At 38.7% G+C, this 12,972-nt stretch overlaps 1 protein-coding gene across 1 annotated transcript in view; it reads right to left on the reverse strand.

Moving 5' to 3' along the window:
- The window catches only part of LOC144353153 (Golgi-associated plant pathogenesis-related protein 1-like), a 60,723-nt gene extending 52,783 nt beyond the window's left edge, over positions 1 to 7,940 (reverse strand). Inside the window, exons 1-2 of the mRNA XM_085498982.1 lie at positions 7,760 to 7,940; positions 6,566 to 6,835 (exon numbers count right to left, since the gene is read on the reverse strand). Coding sequence (XP_085355108.1) covers positions 6,566 to 6,835; positions 7,760 to 7,940 — 451 coding nt within the window. The remainder of the gene's footprint in view (positions 1 to 6,565; positions 6,836 to 7,759) is intronic.
- Between the last annotated feature and the right edge of the window lie 5,032 nt (positions 7,941 to 12,972).

Genomic DNA, 12,972 nt, shown 5'->3' on the forward strand with positions numbered 1-12,972 from the left:
AATACCAACCATTTGTAGCCTTACCTGATGTAATACCAACCATTTGTAGCCTTACCTGATGTAATACCAACCAATTGTGGCCTTACCTGATGTAATACCAACCAATTGTAGCCTTACCTGATGTAATACCAACCAATTGTGGCCTTACCTGATGTAATACCAACCAATTGTGGCCTTACCTGATGTAATACCAACCAATTGTAGCCTTACCTGATGTAATACCAACCAATTGTGGCCTTACCTGATGTAATACCAACCAATTGTAGCCTTACCTGATGTAATACCAACCAATTGTGGCCTTACCTGATGTAATACCAACCAATTGTAGCCTTACCTGATGTAATACCAACCAATTGTGGCCTTACCTGATGTAATACCAACCAATTGTAGCCATACCTGATGTAATACCAACCAATTGTGGCCTTACCTGATGTAATACCAACCAACTGTAGTCTTACCTGATGTAATATCAACCAATTGTAGCCTTACCTGATGTAATACCAACCAATTGTGGCCTTACCTGATGTAATACCAACCAATTGTGGCCTTACCTGATGTAATACCAACCAATTGTGGCCTTACCTGATGTAATACCAACCAATTGTAGCCTTACCTGATGTAATACCAACCAATTGTGGCCTTACCTGATGTAATACCAACCAATTGTAGCCATACCTGATGTAATACCAACCAATTGTGGCCTTACCTGATGTAATACCAACCAATTGTAGCCTTACCTGATGTAATATCAACCAATTGTAGCCTTACCTGATGTAATACCAATCAATTGTAGCCTTACCTGATGTAATACCAACCAATTGTAGTCTTACCTGATGTAATATCAACCAATTGTGGCCTTACCTGATGTAATACCAACCAATTGTAGTCTTTCCTGATGTAATACCAACCAATTGTGGCCTTACCTGATGTAATACCAACCATTTGTAGCCTTACCTGATGTAATACCAACCAACTGTAGTCTTACCTGATGTAATACCAACCAATTGTGGCCTTACCTGATGTAATACCAACCAATTGTAGCCTTACCTGATGTAATACCAACCAATTGTGGCCTTACCTGATGTAATACCAACCAATTGTAGCCTTACCTGATGTAATACCAACCAATTGTGGCCTTACCTGATGTAATACCAACCAATTGTGGCCTTACCTGATGTAATACCAACCAATTGTGGCCTTACCTGATGTAATACCAACCAATTGTAGCCTTACCTGATGTAATACCAACCAATTGTGGCCTTACCTGATGTAATACCAACCAATTGTAGTCTTACCTGATGTAATATCAACCAATTGTGGCCTTACCTGATGTAATACCAACCAATTGTGGCCTTACCTGATGCAATACCAACCAATTGTGGCCTTACCTGATGTAATATCAACCAATTGTGGCCTTACCTGATGCAATACCAACCAATTGTAGCCTTACCTGATGTAATATCAACCAATTGTGGCCTTACCTGATGTAATATCAACCAATTGTGGCCTTACCTGATGCAATACCAACCAATTGTAGCCTTACCTGATGTAATATCAACCAATTGTGGCCTTACCTGATGCAATACCAACCAATTGTGGCCTTACCTGATGTAATATCAACCAATTGTGGCCTTACCTGATGCAATACCAACCAATTGTAGCCTTACCTGATGTAATATCAACCAATTGTAGCCTTACCTGATGTAATACCAATCAATTGTAGCCTTACCTGATGTAATACCAACCAATTGTAGTCTTACCTGATGTAATATCAACCAATTGTGGCCTTACCTGATGTAATACCAACCAATTGTAGTCTTTCCTGATGTAATACCAACCAATTGTGGCCTTACCTGATGTAATACCAACCATTTGTAGCCTTACCTGATGTAATACCAACCAACTGTAGTCTTACCTGATGTAATACCAACCAATTGTGGCCTTACCTGATGTAATACCAACCAATTGTAGCCTTACCTGATGTAATACCAACCAATTGTGGCCTTACCTGATGTAATACCAACCAATTGTAGCCTTACCTGATGTAATACCAACCAATTGTGGCCTTACCTGATGTAATACCAACCAATTGTGGCCTTACCTGATGTAATACCAACCAATTGTGGCCTTACCTGATGTAATACCAACCAATTGTAGCCTTACCTGATGTAATACCAACCAATTGTGGCCTTACCTGATGTAATACCAACCAATTGTAGTCTTACCTGATGTAATATCAACCAATTGTGGCCTTACCTGATGTAATACCAACCAATTGTGGCCTTACCTGATGCAATACCAACCAATTGTGGCCTTACCTGATGTAATATCAACCAATTGTGGCCTTACCTGATGCAATACCAACCAATTGTAGCCTTACCTGATGTAATATCAACCAATTGTGGCCTTACCTGATGTAATATCAACCAATTGTGGCCTTACCTGATGCAATACCAACCAATTGTAGCCTTACCTGATGTAATATCAACCAATTGTGGCCTTACCTGATGCAATACCAACCAATTGTGGCCTTACCTGATGTAATATCAACCAATTGTGGCCTTACCTGATGCAATACCAACCAATTGTAGCCTTACCTGATGTAATATCAACCAATTGTGGCCTTACCTGATGCAATACCAACCAATTGTGGCCTTACCTGATGTAATACCAACCAATTGTAGCCTTACCTGATGTAATACCAACCAATTGTGGCCTTACCTGATGTAATATCAACCAATTGTGGCCTTACCTGATGTAATACCAACCAATTGTGGCCTTACCTGATGTAATACGAATTAATTGTGGCCTTACCTGATGTAATACCAACCAATTGTAGCCTTACCTGATGTAATACCAACCAATTGTAGCCTTACCTGATGTAATATCAACCAATTGTGGCCTTACCTGATGTAATACCAACCAATTGTAGCCTTACCTGATGTAATACCAACCAATTGTGGCCTTACCTGATGTAATACCAACCAATTGTGGCCTTACCTGATGTAATACCAACCAATTGTAGCCTTACCTGATGTAATACCAACCAATTGTGGCCTTACCTGATGTAATACCAACCAATTGTAGCCTTACCTGATGTAATACCAACCAATTGTGGCCTTACCTGATGTAATACCAACCAATTGTAGCCTTACCTGATGTAATACCAACCAATTGTGGCCTTACCTGATGTAATACCAACCAATTGTAGCCATACCTGATGTAATACCAACCAATTGTGGCCTTACCTGATGTAATACCAACCAACTGTAGTCTTACCTGATGTAATATCAACCAATTGTAGCCTTACCTGATGTAATACCAACCAATTGTGGCCTTACCTGATGTAATACCAACCAATTGTGGCCTTACCTGATGTAATACCAACCAATTGTGGCCTTACCTGATGTAATACCAACCAATTGTAGCCTTACCTGATGTAATACCAACCAATTGTGGCCTTACCTGATGTAATACCAACCAATTGTAGCCATACCTGATGTAATACCAACCAATTGTGGCCTTACCTGATGTAATACCAACCAATTGTAGCCTTACCTGATGTAATATCAACCAATTGTAGCCTTACCTGATGTAATACCAACCAATTGTAGCCTTACCTGATGTAATATCAACCAATTGTAGCCTTACCTGATGTAATACCAATCAATTGTAGCCTTACCTGATGTAATACCAACCAATTGTAGTCTTACCTGATGTAATATCAACCAATTGTGGCCTTACCTGATGTAATACCAACCAATTGTAGTCTTTCCTGATGTAATACCAACCAATTGTGGCCTTACCTGATGTAATACCAACCATTTGTAGCCTTACCTGATGTAATACCAACCAACTGTAGTCTTACCTGATGTAATACCAACCAATTGTGGCCTTACCTGATGTAATACCAACCAATTGTAGCCTTACCTGATGTAATACCAACCAATTGTGGCCTTACCTGATGTAATACCAACCAATTGTAGCCTTACCTGATGTAATACCAACCAATTGTGGCCTTACCTGATGTAATACCAACCAATTGTAGCCTTACCTGATGTAATACCAACCAATTGTGGCCTTACCTGATGTAATACCAACCAATTGTAGTCTTACCGGATGTAATATCAACCAATTGTGGCCTTACCTGATGTAATACCAACCAATTGTGGCCTTACCTGATGCAATACCAACCAATTGTGGCCTTACCTGATGTAATATCAACCAATTGTGGCCTTACCTGATGCAATACCAACCAATTGTAGCCTTACCTGATGTAATATCAACCAATTGTGGCCTTACCTGATGTAATATCAATCAATTGTGGCCTTACCTGATGCAATACCAACCAATTGTAGCCTTACCTGATGTAATATCAACCAATTGTGGCCTTACCTGATGCAATACCAACCAATTGTGGCCTTACCTGATGTAATATCAACCAATTGTGGCCTTACCTGATGCAATACCAACCAATTGTAGCCTTACCTGATGTAATATCAACCAATTGTGGCCTTACCTGATGCAATACCAACCAATTGTGGCCTTACCTGATGTAATACCAACCAATTGTAGCCTTACCTGATGTAATACCAACCAATTGTGGCCTTACCTGATGTAATATCAACCAATTGTGGCCTTACCTGATGCAATACCAACCAATTGTGGCCTTACCTGATGTAATACCAACCAATTGTAGTCTTACCTGATGTAATATCAACCAATTGTGGCCTTACCTGATGTAATACCAACCAATTGTAGTCTTTCCTGATGTAATACCAACCAATTGTGGCCTTACCTGATGTAATACCAACCATTTGTAGCCTTACCTGATGTAATACCAACCAACTGTAGTCTTACCTGATGTAATACCAACCAATTGTGGCCTTACCTGATGTAATACCAACCAATTGTAGCCTTACCTGATGTAATACCAACCAATTGTGGCCTTACCTGATGTAATACCAACCAATTGTAGCCTTACCTGATGTAATACCAACCAATTGTGGCCTTACCTGATGTAATACCAACCAATTGTGGCCTTACCTGATGTAATACCAACCAATTGTGGCCTTACCTGATGTAATACCAACCAATTGTGGCCTTACCTGATGTAATACCAACCAATTGTAGCCTTACCTGATGTAATACCAACCAATTGTGGCCTTACCTGATGTAATACCAACCAATTGTAGTCTTACCTGATGTAATATCAACCAATTGTGGCCTTACCTGATGTAATACCAACCAATTGTGGCCTTACCTGATGCAATACCAACCAATTGTGGCCTTACCTGATGTAATATCAACCAATTGTGGCCTTACGTGATGCAATACCAACCAATTGTAGCCTTACCTGATGTAATATCAACCAATTGTGGCCTTACCTGATGTAATTTCAACCAATTGTGGCCTTACCTGATGCAATACCAACCAATTGTAGCCTTACCTGATGTAATATCAACCAATTGTGGCCTTACCTGATGCAATACCAACCAATTGTGGCCTTACCTGATGTAATATCAACCAATTGTGGCCTTACCTGATGCAATACCAACCAATTGTAGCCTTACCTGATGTAATATCAACCAATTGTGGCCTTACCTGATGCAATACCAACCAATTGTGGCCTTACCTGATGTAATACCAACCAATTGTAGCCTTACCTGATGTAATACCAACCAATTGTGGCCTTACCTGATGTAATATCAACCAATTGTGGCCTTACCTGATGTAATACCAACCAATTGTGGCCTTACCTGATGTAATACGAATTAATTGTGGCCTTACCTGATGTAATACCAACCAATTGTAGCCTTACCTGATGTAATACCAACCAATTGTAGCCTTACCTGATGTAATACCAACCAATTGTGGCCTTACCTGATGTAATACCAACCAATTGTGGCCTTACCTGATGTAATACCAACCAATTGTGGCCTTATCTGATGTAATACCAACCAATTGTGGCCTTACCTGATGTAATACCAACCAATTGTGGCCTTACCTGATGTAATACCAACCAATTGTAGCCTTACCTGATGTAATACCAACCATTTGTAGCCTTACCTGATGTAATACCAACCAATTGTAGCCTTACCTGATGTAATACCAACCAACTGTAGCCTTACCTGATGTAATACCAACCATTTGTAGCCTTACCTGATGTAATACCAACCAATTGTAGCCTTACCTGATGTAATACCAACCAATTGTGGCCTTACCTGATGTAATACCAACCAATTGTGGCCTTACCTGATGTAATACCAACCAATTGTGGCCTTACCTGATGTAATACCAACCAATTGTGGCCTTACCTGATGTAATACCAACCAATTGTGGCCTTACCTGATGTAATACCAACCAATTGTAGCCTTACCTGATGTAATACCAACCAATTGTGGCCTTACCTGATGTAATATCAACCAATTGTAGCCTTACCTGATGTAATACCAACCATTTGTGGCCTTACCTGATGTAATACCAACCAATTGTGGCCTTACCTGATGTAATACCAACCAATTGTGGTCTTTCCTGATGTAATACGAATTAATTGTGGCCTTACCTGATGCGTGGTTGAAATCAGGAAGTTCTGCAACAGCTAAATTCTCTCCAAATGAACCATGGCTGTGAAATAACTCTCCCGCTTCGGCATTGGCCAATGCTACAGGCTGAGCAGCAGATGACAGTATCTCACTCCACTGAAGTGCCACTACTCCATGTAGACATCTGAAGTAATTATGGGATATCAGTAACTGGTTCACTAAGTCATCTAGTCCGGCATTTCCTAACTGGTTTGGTTTCTCGCAACCATTCTGATCTGTCGTTCCAAATCCTAAATATTAAATGATCTAAATTTACATGTTATATACGTGTGAGTCGGTTCACATATCATTGGGGGGTAGATAACAAGCAATTGATTTTGTTTGCATTGGAATTCCGATACTTGGTTTAAAAATATATCCTCCATCTCAAAAAAATATGTTGACAATACAGATCATCTTCAGTGTAGACAAGTTTTACATCAGGCTTGTCTGTTAAACATTAGATAGAATCAATTCAAGCAGAATTTAATTGTAACGACTAGAACTATATTTATAAAAACTTGCTTTGTGGTTCTATCATATGATATTGTAATATAAAGTGTTAATTGAAGTGACATTTGAAAATGATCTTGATTTAAATTTTTCGAAAAGTTCAATATTCACATTTGATTCTTCTAGAAAAGATAGCATCATCATCAGATAAAATAAATGTTAATAGTGTGTACAATTCCTAGTAGTTTGTTTTTTTATGGCCTATGAAACATTGATGCCCACTGTGTAACATACTTATATTTAAAAACTTTTCAGCAAGTAAGGTGAAGTAACAGCAACTGAATAGTAATATATTATCATAATTATGTGAAATGTCCTAATCTTTTTTCTGATATTAAGCAAATATAATAAAATTACAATAACTTATATATATATTACATATATATATCTATGACATATATTTAAAGTGCACTTGTAAGAACTACTTTATTAGAACAATTGATTGTTTTTTCCCATACGTATTCGGCATTTATTCGCATTTATAAATCGCATCCATGACCAAGAGTAGGTGATTTTACATTTTCAAACAGTTCAAACTGCACGTAGCGCATCATGCGGGATGTGTTGAATCTTTTTTTTTTCAAACTTACAGCTGATGTACAAATACGCACATCCGACTCTCTGTCACATTGGTGTTGATTACGTGAAAGTAATGTCTATACCTTTATCTGTATCACAGTCGACTTCATCAGTAAAATCTGTGCACTGTCCTAGGCCATCACATAGTTGACGTTCACGAAGACAGACTGTCCTATCAACGCACAGATATGGGTATTCTGGGTGTTGTCTTTTACATCCGTTTTCGTCATAATAAGCTTTGTCTGTAACACATGAGACATGCATAGTTAGATCGCACAGTGTAGATGTAGAAAATATTGCACAAGTAGAATCGTGATTTTTTTTTCAAAACGTGATATTATGACTACATCAAAACTTTCAATGTGCGTAACCGCTATTTTAGTTTATTTTAGTACTTACTATTGTTTCAGTCATTCTTTGAACGATAATGTTTATGTAAATGTTGATATACTACAGTAAGTTATTATTTAAGCGGGAGGGTCGTCACCTGCGCACGCGCGGAAATTGAGTCTCAAGCAATGATAATAACACACGCTAAAAATGCAAAGGCTCATGGGTAGACGCTTGTTTGTAATCAATGACACGCTTTGTCCATCTGACGCATGCGCAGGTGACGACTCCCCCGCTTTAACATTGCCAGTAAATGTACACCGATTGCTTTGAATGTTTATTTAGTTGTTTGATACACTCAAGACGCACACAGAAGTCATGTCATCGATATCGAACCACGCACTGAATGTGGCATTCACAGTCATCATATTGCGGAGTACGTAATACAGATTTTTAAACCGGTACATACAGGCACGGTTTTAGTAACCGTGATACAAGTTACAATTCTCGGACGAGAAGTCTGGTACGTGGGGATGACGAATGTGCAATCGTGAATTTAAAAAGATCAATCGTTCTTCGCCGGTGGTGGCGCTGTTAAATATTATTCACGTCGTTTATGTTCGCCGCTAGCTTGCACAACTTTCTCTATTTATCCAATACGTGTACAAATCGCACGGCATAGCACGTCATAGCATAGTATCTATAGTTTGTGTAGATATTCAACACGTATATTATTAGGTTTTCAAGACACATGTATTGGAAACCTATTGTAATCGTTATGGTTTTTATTATTAATATTCCGCTAGATTTTTCGCTAAACGCTATTCGAACACCGTTGCACATATCTTGAAAATGTTTTCATATGTTTGTAAAGTTTGATGAGATCTAGTGCATATCCTAAGATGACGGCCAATTTGAATTTAATGCGAAAAATGGCATGCTTTAATATTTAAACACCTTTCTGAAGGTCTAGGAGTCTCAAACTTTCGCTCAAAAGCAGCATTGGCCATAGAGCTATGTATTTCATGTAATAAAAGTTGAACGGTCATGTGACTTTTTTTCTAGAATTTTTCGAAATATTGTTTTGCATCTCATTTGCATAATTTTGATAGTATCAGTTTTGGAGGAGTTGATTTATGAATATTTTTCACATTTTATATAAAATAGTCAGCAATGATGCATTATGGGAAAGGGGGAGGGCCCTAAATACGATACACATTGAATTGCCATATATTGAAAACTATTGCATATACAAACATGGAACCAACGCTATATTGAAGACATTGGACAAGAGAATTGACCAAAATATTGGATGACCATATATGGTCATGCAACTCATTAAATATGCATGTCTTTAATATCTCAGGCACTATTGCAAGTACAAACATGCAACCAATGCTATATTGAAGACATTGGACAAGAGAATTTACCAAAATATTGGATGACCATATATGGTCATGCAACTCATTAAATATGCATGTCTTCTGGCTGTTTCTCGATTCAATTATATTCGTTGTTGTTTAATTATAGTTATTATTTTTCATTCGTATTTACTTTGTATCGATAGACAACCATTTTCTGTATTTGTTCGTTTTCGTTTCATTCGATTCCAAGCATTATTCTCTGAGTTATGTCTGTTAGAAGCCGTTTCATGCTTCATTTCACCTCACAATACATGTATTCCTATGACAAAGAAGCACAAATCAATTTATTGTAAGCCATTTACGTAATGTTCACAAACATGCCTTTATCACAGCGAACGCAAGAGAAGTCGCAACTTTGTAGCGGATTAAGCCGGAATGTTTATTCTATAGTGACCTTCTCACATGGCACACCAATCATAGCGTTTTTCCTCCAATTTTAAAATCCGCGGTGTAATCCTATTAACCCTATATAAAGGGTGTTTTAGTGCATGTTTAGTGGGGATTGTTCTAATTGTATTTTGATGCCAGACTCGTCTTCCGAAATAAACGACGTATTACAGTCTACCATAGTCTTTTGTGTTACCATTACACAATCACAGTGCTCACAGTTTTTTTGGACCTCATCGAATGTGTACGATAGACAGCCACTGAACTTGAACCAGTGCTATATTGAAGACATTGGACAAGAGAATTGACAAACATACCCGATGGCTATATATGGTCATAGAACTCATTAAATATGATTGGCTATAATATCTCGGACACTATCACATATACAAACATGGAACCAATGTTATATTGAAGACATTGGACAAGAGAATTGACCAACATATTCGATGATAATATATGGTCATAGAACTCATTAAATATGCATGTCTCTAATTTTTCAGGCACTATTGCAAGCACGAACATGGAACCAATGCTATATTGAAGACATTGGACAAGAGAATTGACAAACATACCCGGCTATATATGGTCATAGAACTCATTAAATACGATTGGCTATAATATCTCGGACACTATCACATATACAAACATGGAACCAATGTTATATTGAAGACATTGCACAAGAAAATTGACAAACATACCTGATGACCATATATGGTCATAGAACTCATTAAATAGGCATGGCTATAATATCTCGGACACTATCACTTATACAAACGTTGATTTTGAGGGCTATTGCAAACAGTCATACATGGCCATGCATTGCATGTGACTTGGCTATGTGCCATGGTCTTGAAAACCGTTGATTGCTGCTATGCAGCTATATTTGTATTTATTATTATTCTAATATCTAGTTACCCGCGTCTGTACTATAACTGGTACATTTACATTAGAATATGTCGTTGATATAATGCATAACAAGTAACGAGTAACAGCTATTGTATACGGCGTAGCAAGTACTTTTACACGTGGTAGCGGTCACACGACACCATAGCCCTGCGTACATGGATGTGTAGGGGTGATATTTACATTGGGCTTCTTACGCCACCCCAACACATTGGAGCGCAGATAAGGTCCCGGTGAATAGGAGCGCCTCCACATTCACAGACCTGTACACAGAGCTAACGACACCAAAGTTCTTGGGCCTACTGTTATATTTCCTGGCAGAATGATTTTTTCGTCTCGCTCGTTAACTGAAGGTAATTTGTTCTACTAAGCGCATTTTGTAGGGATCTGAGTATTCTATTTATTTTTTCTAAATTCTAGCAAGGCCTCCGACAATCGCTAAATCTTGAAAAGAACTTCAGTTGTCGGCAATAACTTACCGTGATCATTACTATTATCATCATCGCCGTCGTCATTACCGTCGTCATCATCGCACCCGATTTCGTCACTGCCTTGGGGGCATAATTGATATCCGTCACATATATTGACTTCCGGTATACAGTGGTTACTTTCAGAACATCGATATGGATGTGTTGGGAAAGAGGCTGCACAACCAGAATCATCGTAATACGCTATATAAAAATAGTAACAAACATGATTAAATAACTGACGACATACTTCATTCATACACTACTAATTCGCTGCATACGCCACGTAATTACGTACGTTCGGGTATGTTTATTGGGTCGTTTTTTTAAAGCGGGAGGGTCGTCACCTACGCACGCGCGGGAAAAGAGTCCCAAGCGACGATAACAAAACACGCTAAAAACACAAAGGCTCATGGGTAGACGCTTGTTTGTAAACAATGACACGCTATGGCCATCTGACGCATGCGCAGGTGACGACTGTCCGCTTTAAATTATTAAAGAGGCCAATAGCAGAGAAAAACATACACATTTTTAATACTAGTCTTTGATATTGCATGTTGATATATTGTTGCACACACAACAGTGTTTGTTGGGTGGAAATTTGGGAAAACATTATGAATACGCATGTGCAATGACTGTTATCGCACGCGCTAACCTAACCAGTATTAGAAAATTATTTCATTGTTTCATCGAACGAACACTCGGCTGAGTGGTACAAGAAAAAAACGTTTTCAGATGATAAATTGTAGTCCAATATATATAAATTTACAGTATCATACAACAACACTGAAAACTGAATTGTTCTCATCTATTTTGTAATATGTAACTATTGCACACATATAAATATTTTCAAATGACCGCTGAAATCTCGTGTAAAGTGACAGAGATATGAGACGAATGTTTACCCCTTGAACAACCTAAAAACAAAAACAAAATGTGTTCAAATGACTCAGTGTCTAGTTTATTTTAGCAGGCTCCTTTTTATTCTTATTATACAGTTAATTTCTTATTAATCATCCACAATGTTAAAGCGGGGGAGTCGTCACCTGCGCATACGTCAAATGGCCATAGCGTGTCAATATTTACAAACAAGCGTCTACCCATGAGCCTTTGCGTTATTAGCGTGTGTTGTTATCGTCGCTTGGGACTCAATTTCCGCGCGTGCGCAGGTGACGGCCCTCCCGCTTTAACATTTGATATTGCACATGTAGATCACAGGATGGTACTTCACAAATGTGCAAAACTGGAATAAAGAAACACGAATAAAAAGAAAGTTGTAAAAACCTGGTTGTAAATCCGTGCTGGCGGAATTACTATCCGATGTACCACAGTCTATTTCGTCACTACCGTCCCGGCATAGAGGAGAACCGTCACAGAGGGCGCTCTCACGAATACAGCCACTGCCATCCGCACATCTGTATGGGTGTGTTGGATATACTGATCCACACCCGCCGTTGTCCAAGTACGCACTTCCGCCACGGACCACTGAAAGAATAGAGAGTTTAAGATTTGCGTACGTAACGGGAACGTAACGTGATGTTCTGATTGCGTTTGCGTTACGTTCTCGGGTGTCAGAAAACGATTAAGTACAAGCGCCCACAACGGGAACGTAACTGAAACCAGAACCATGTCAATCCGTCTCTCATTGGGCAACAATAACTACCTAATAAAATTTGTTATGTCATTTCACGTCCGGAATCAGAATTAGTAGTTAGTTCACAGACATTTGACAGAGCTCTCACTATTTCCATCCACTCTGCTGAGGTCCTAGGCCTGTTTGCC

The sequence above is a fragment of the Saccoglossus kowalevskii genome, chromosome 5 (genome assembly GCF_978046115.1).
Source record: "Saccoglossus kowalevskii chromosome 5, keSacKowa6.1, whole genome shotgun sequence".
Taxonomy (NCBI): Eukaryota; Metazoa; Hemichordata; class Enteropneusta; family Harrimaniidae; genus Saccoglossus; species Saccoglossus kowalevskii.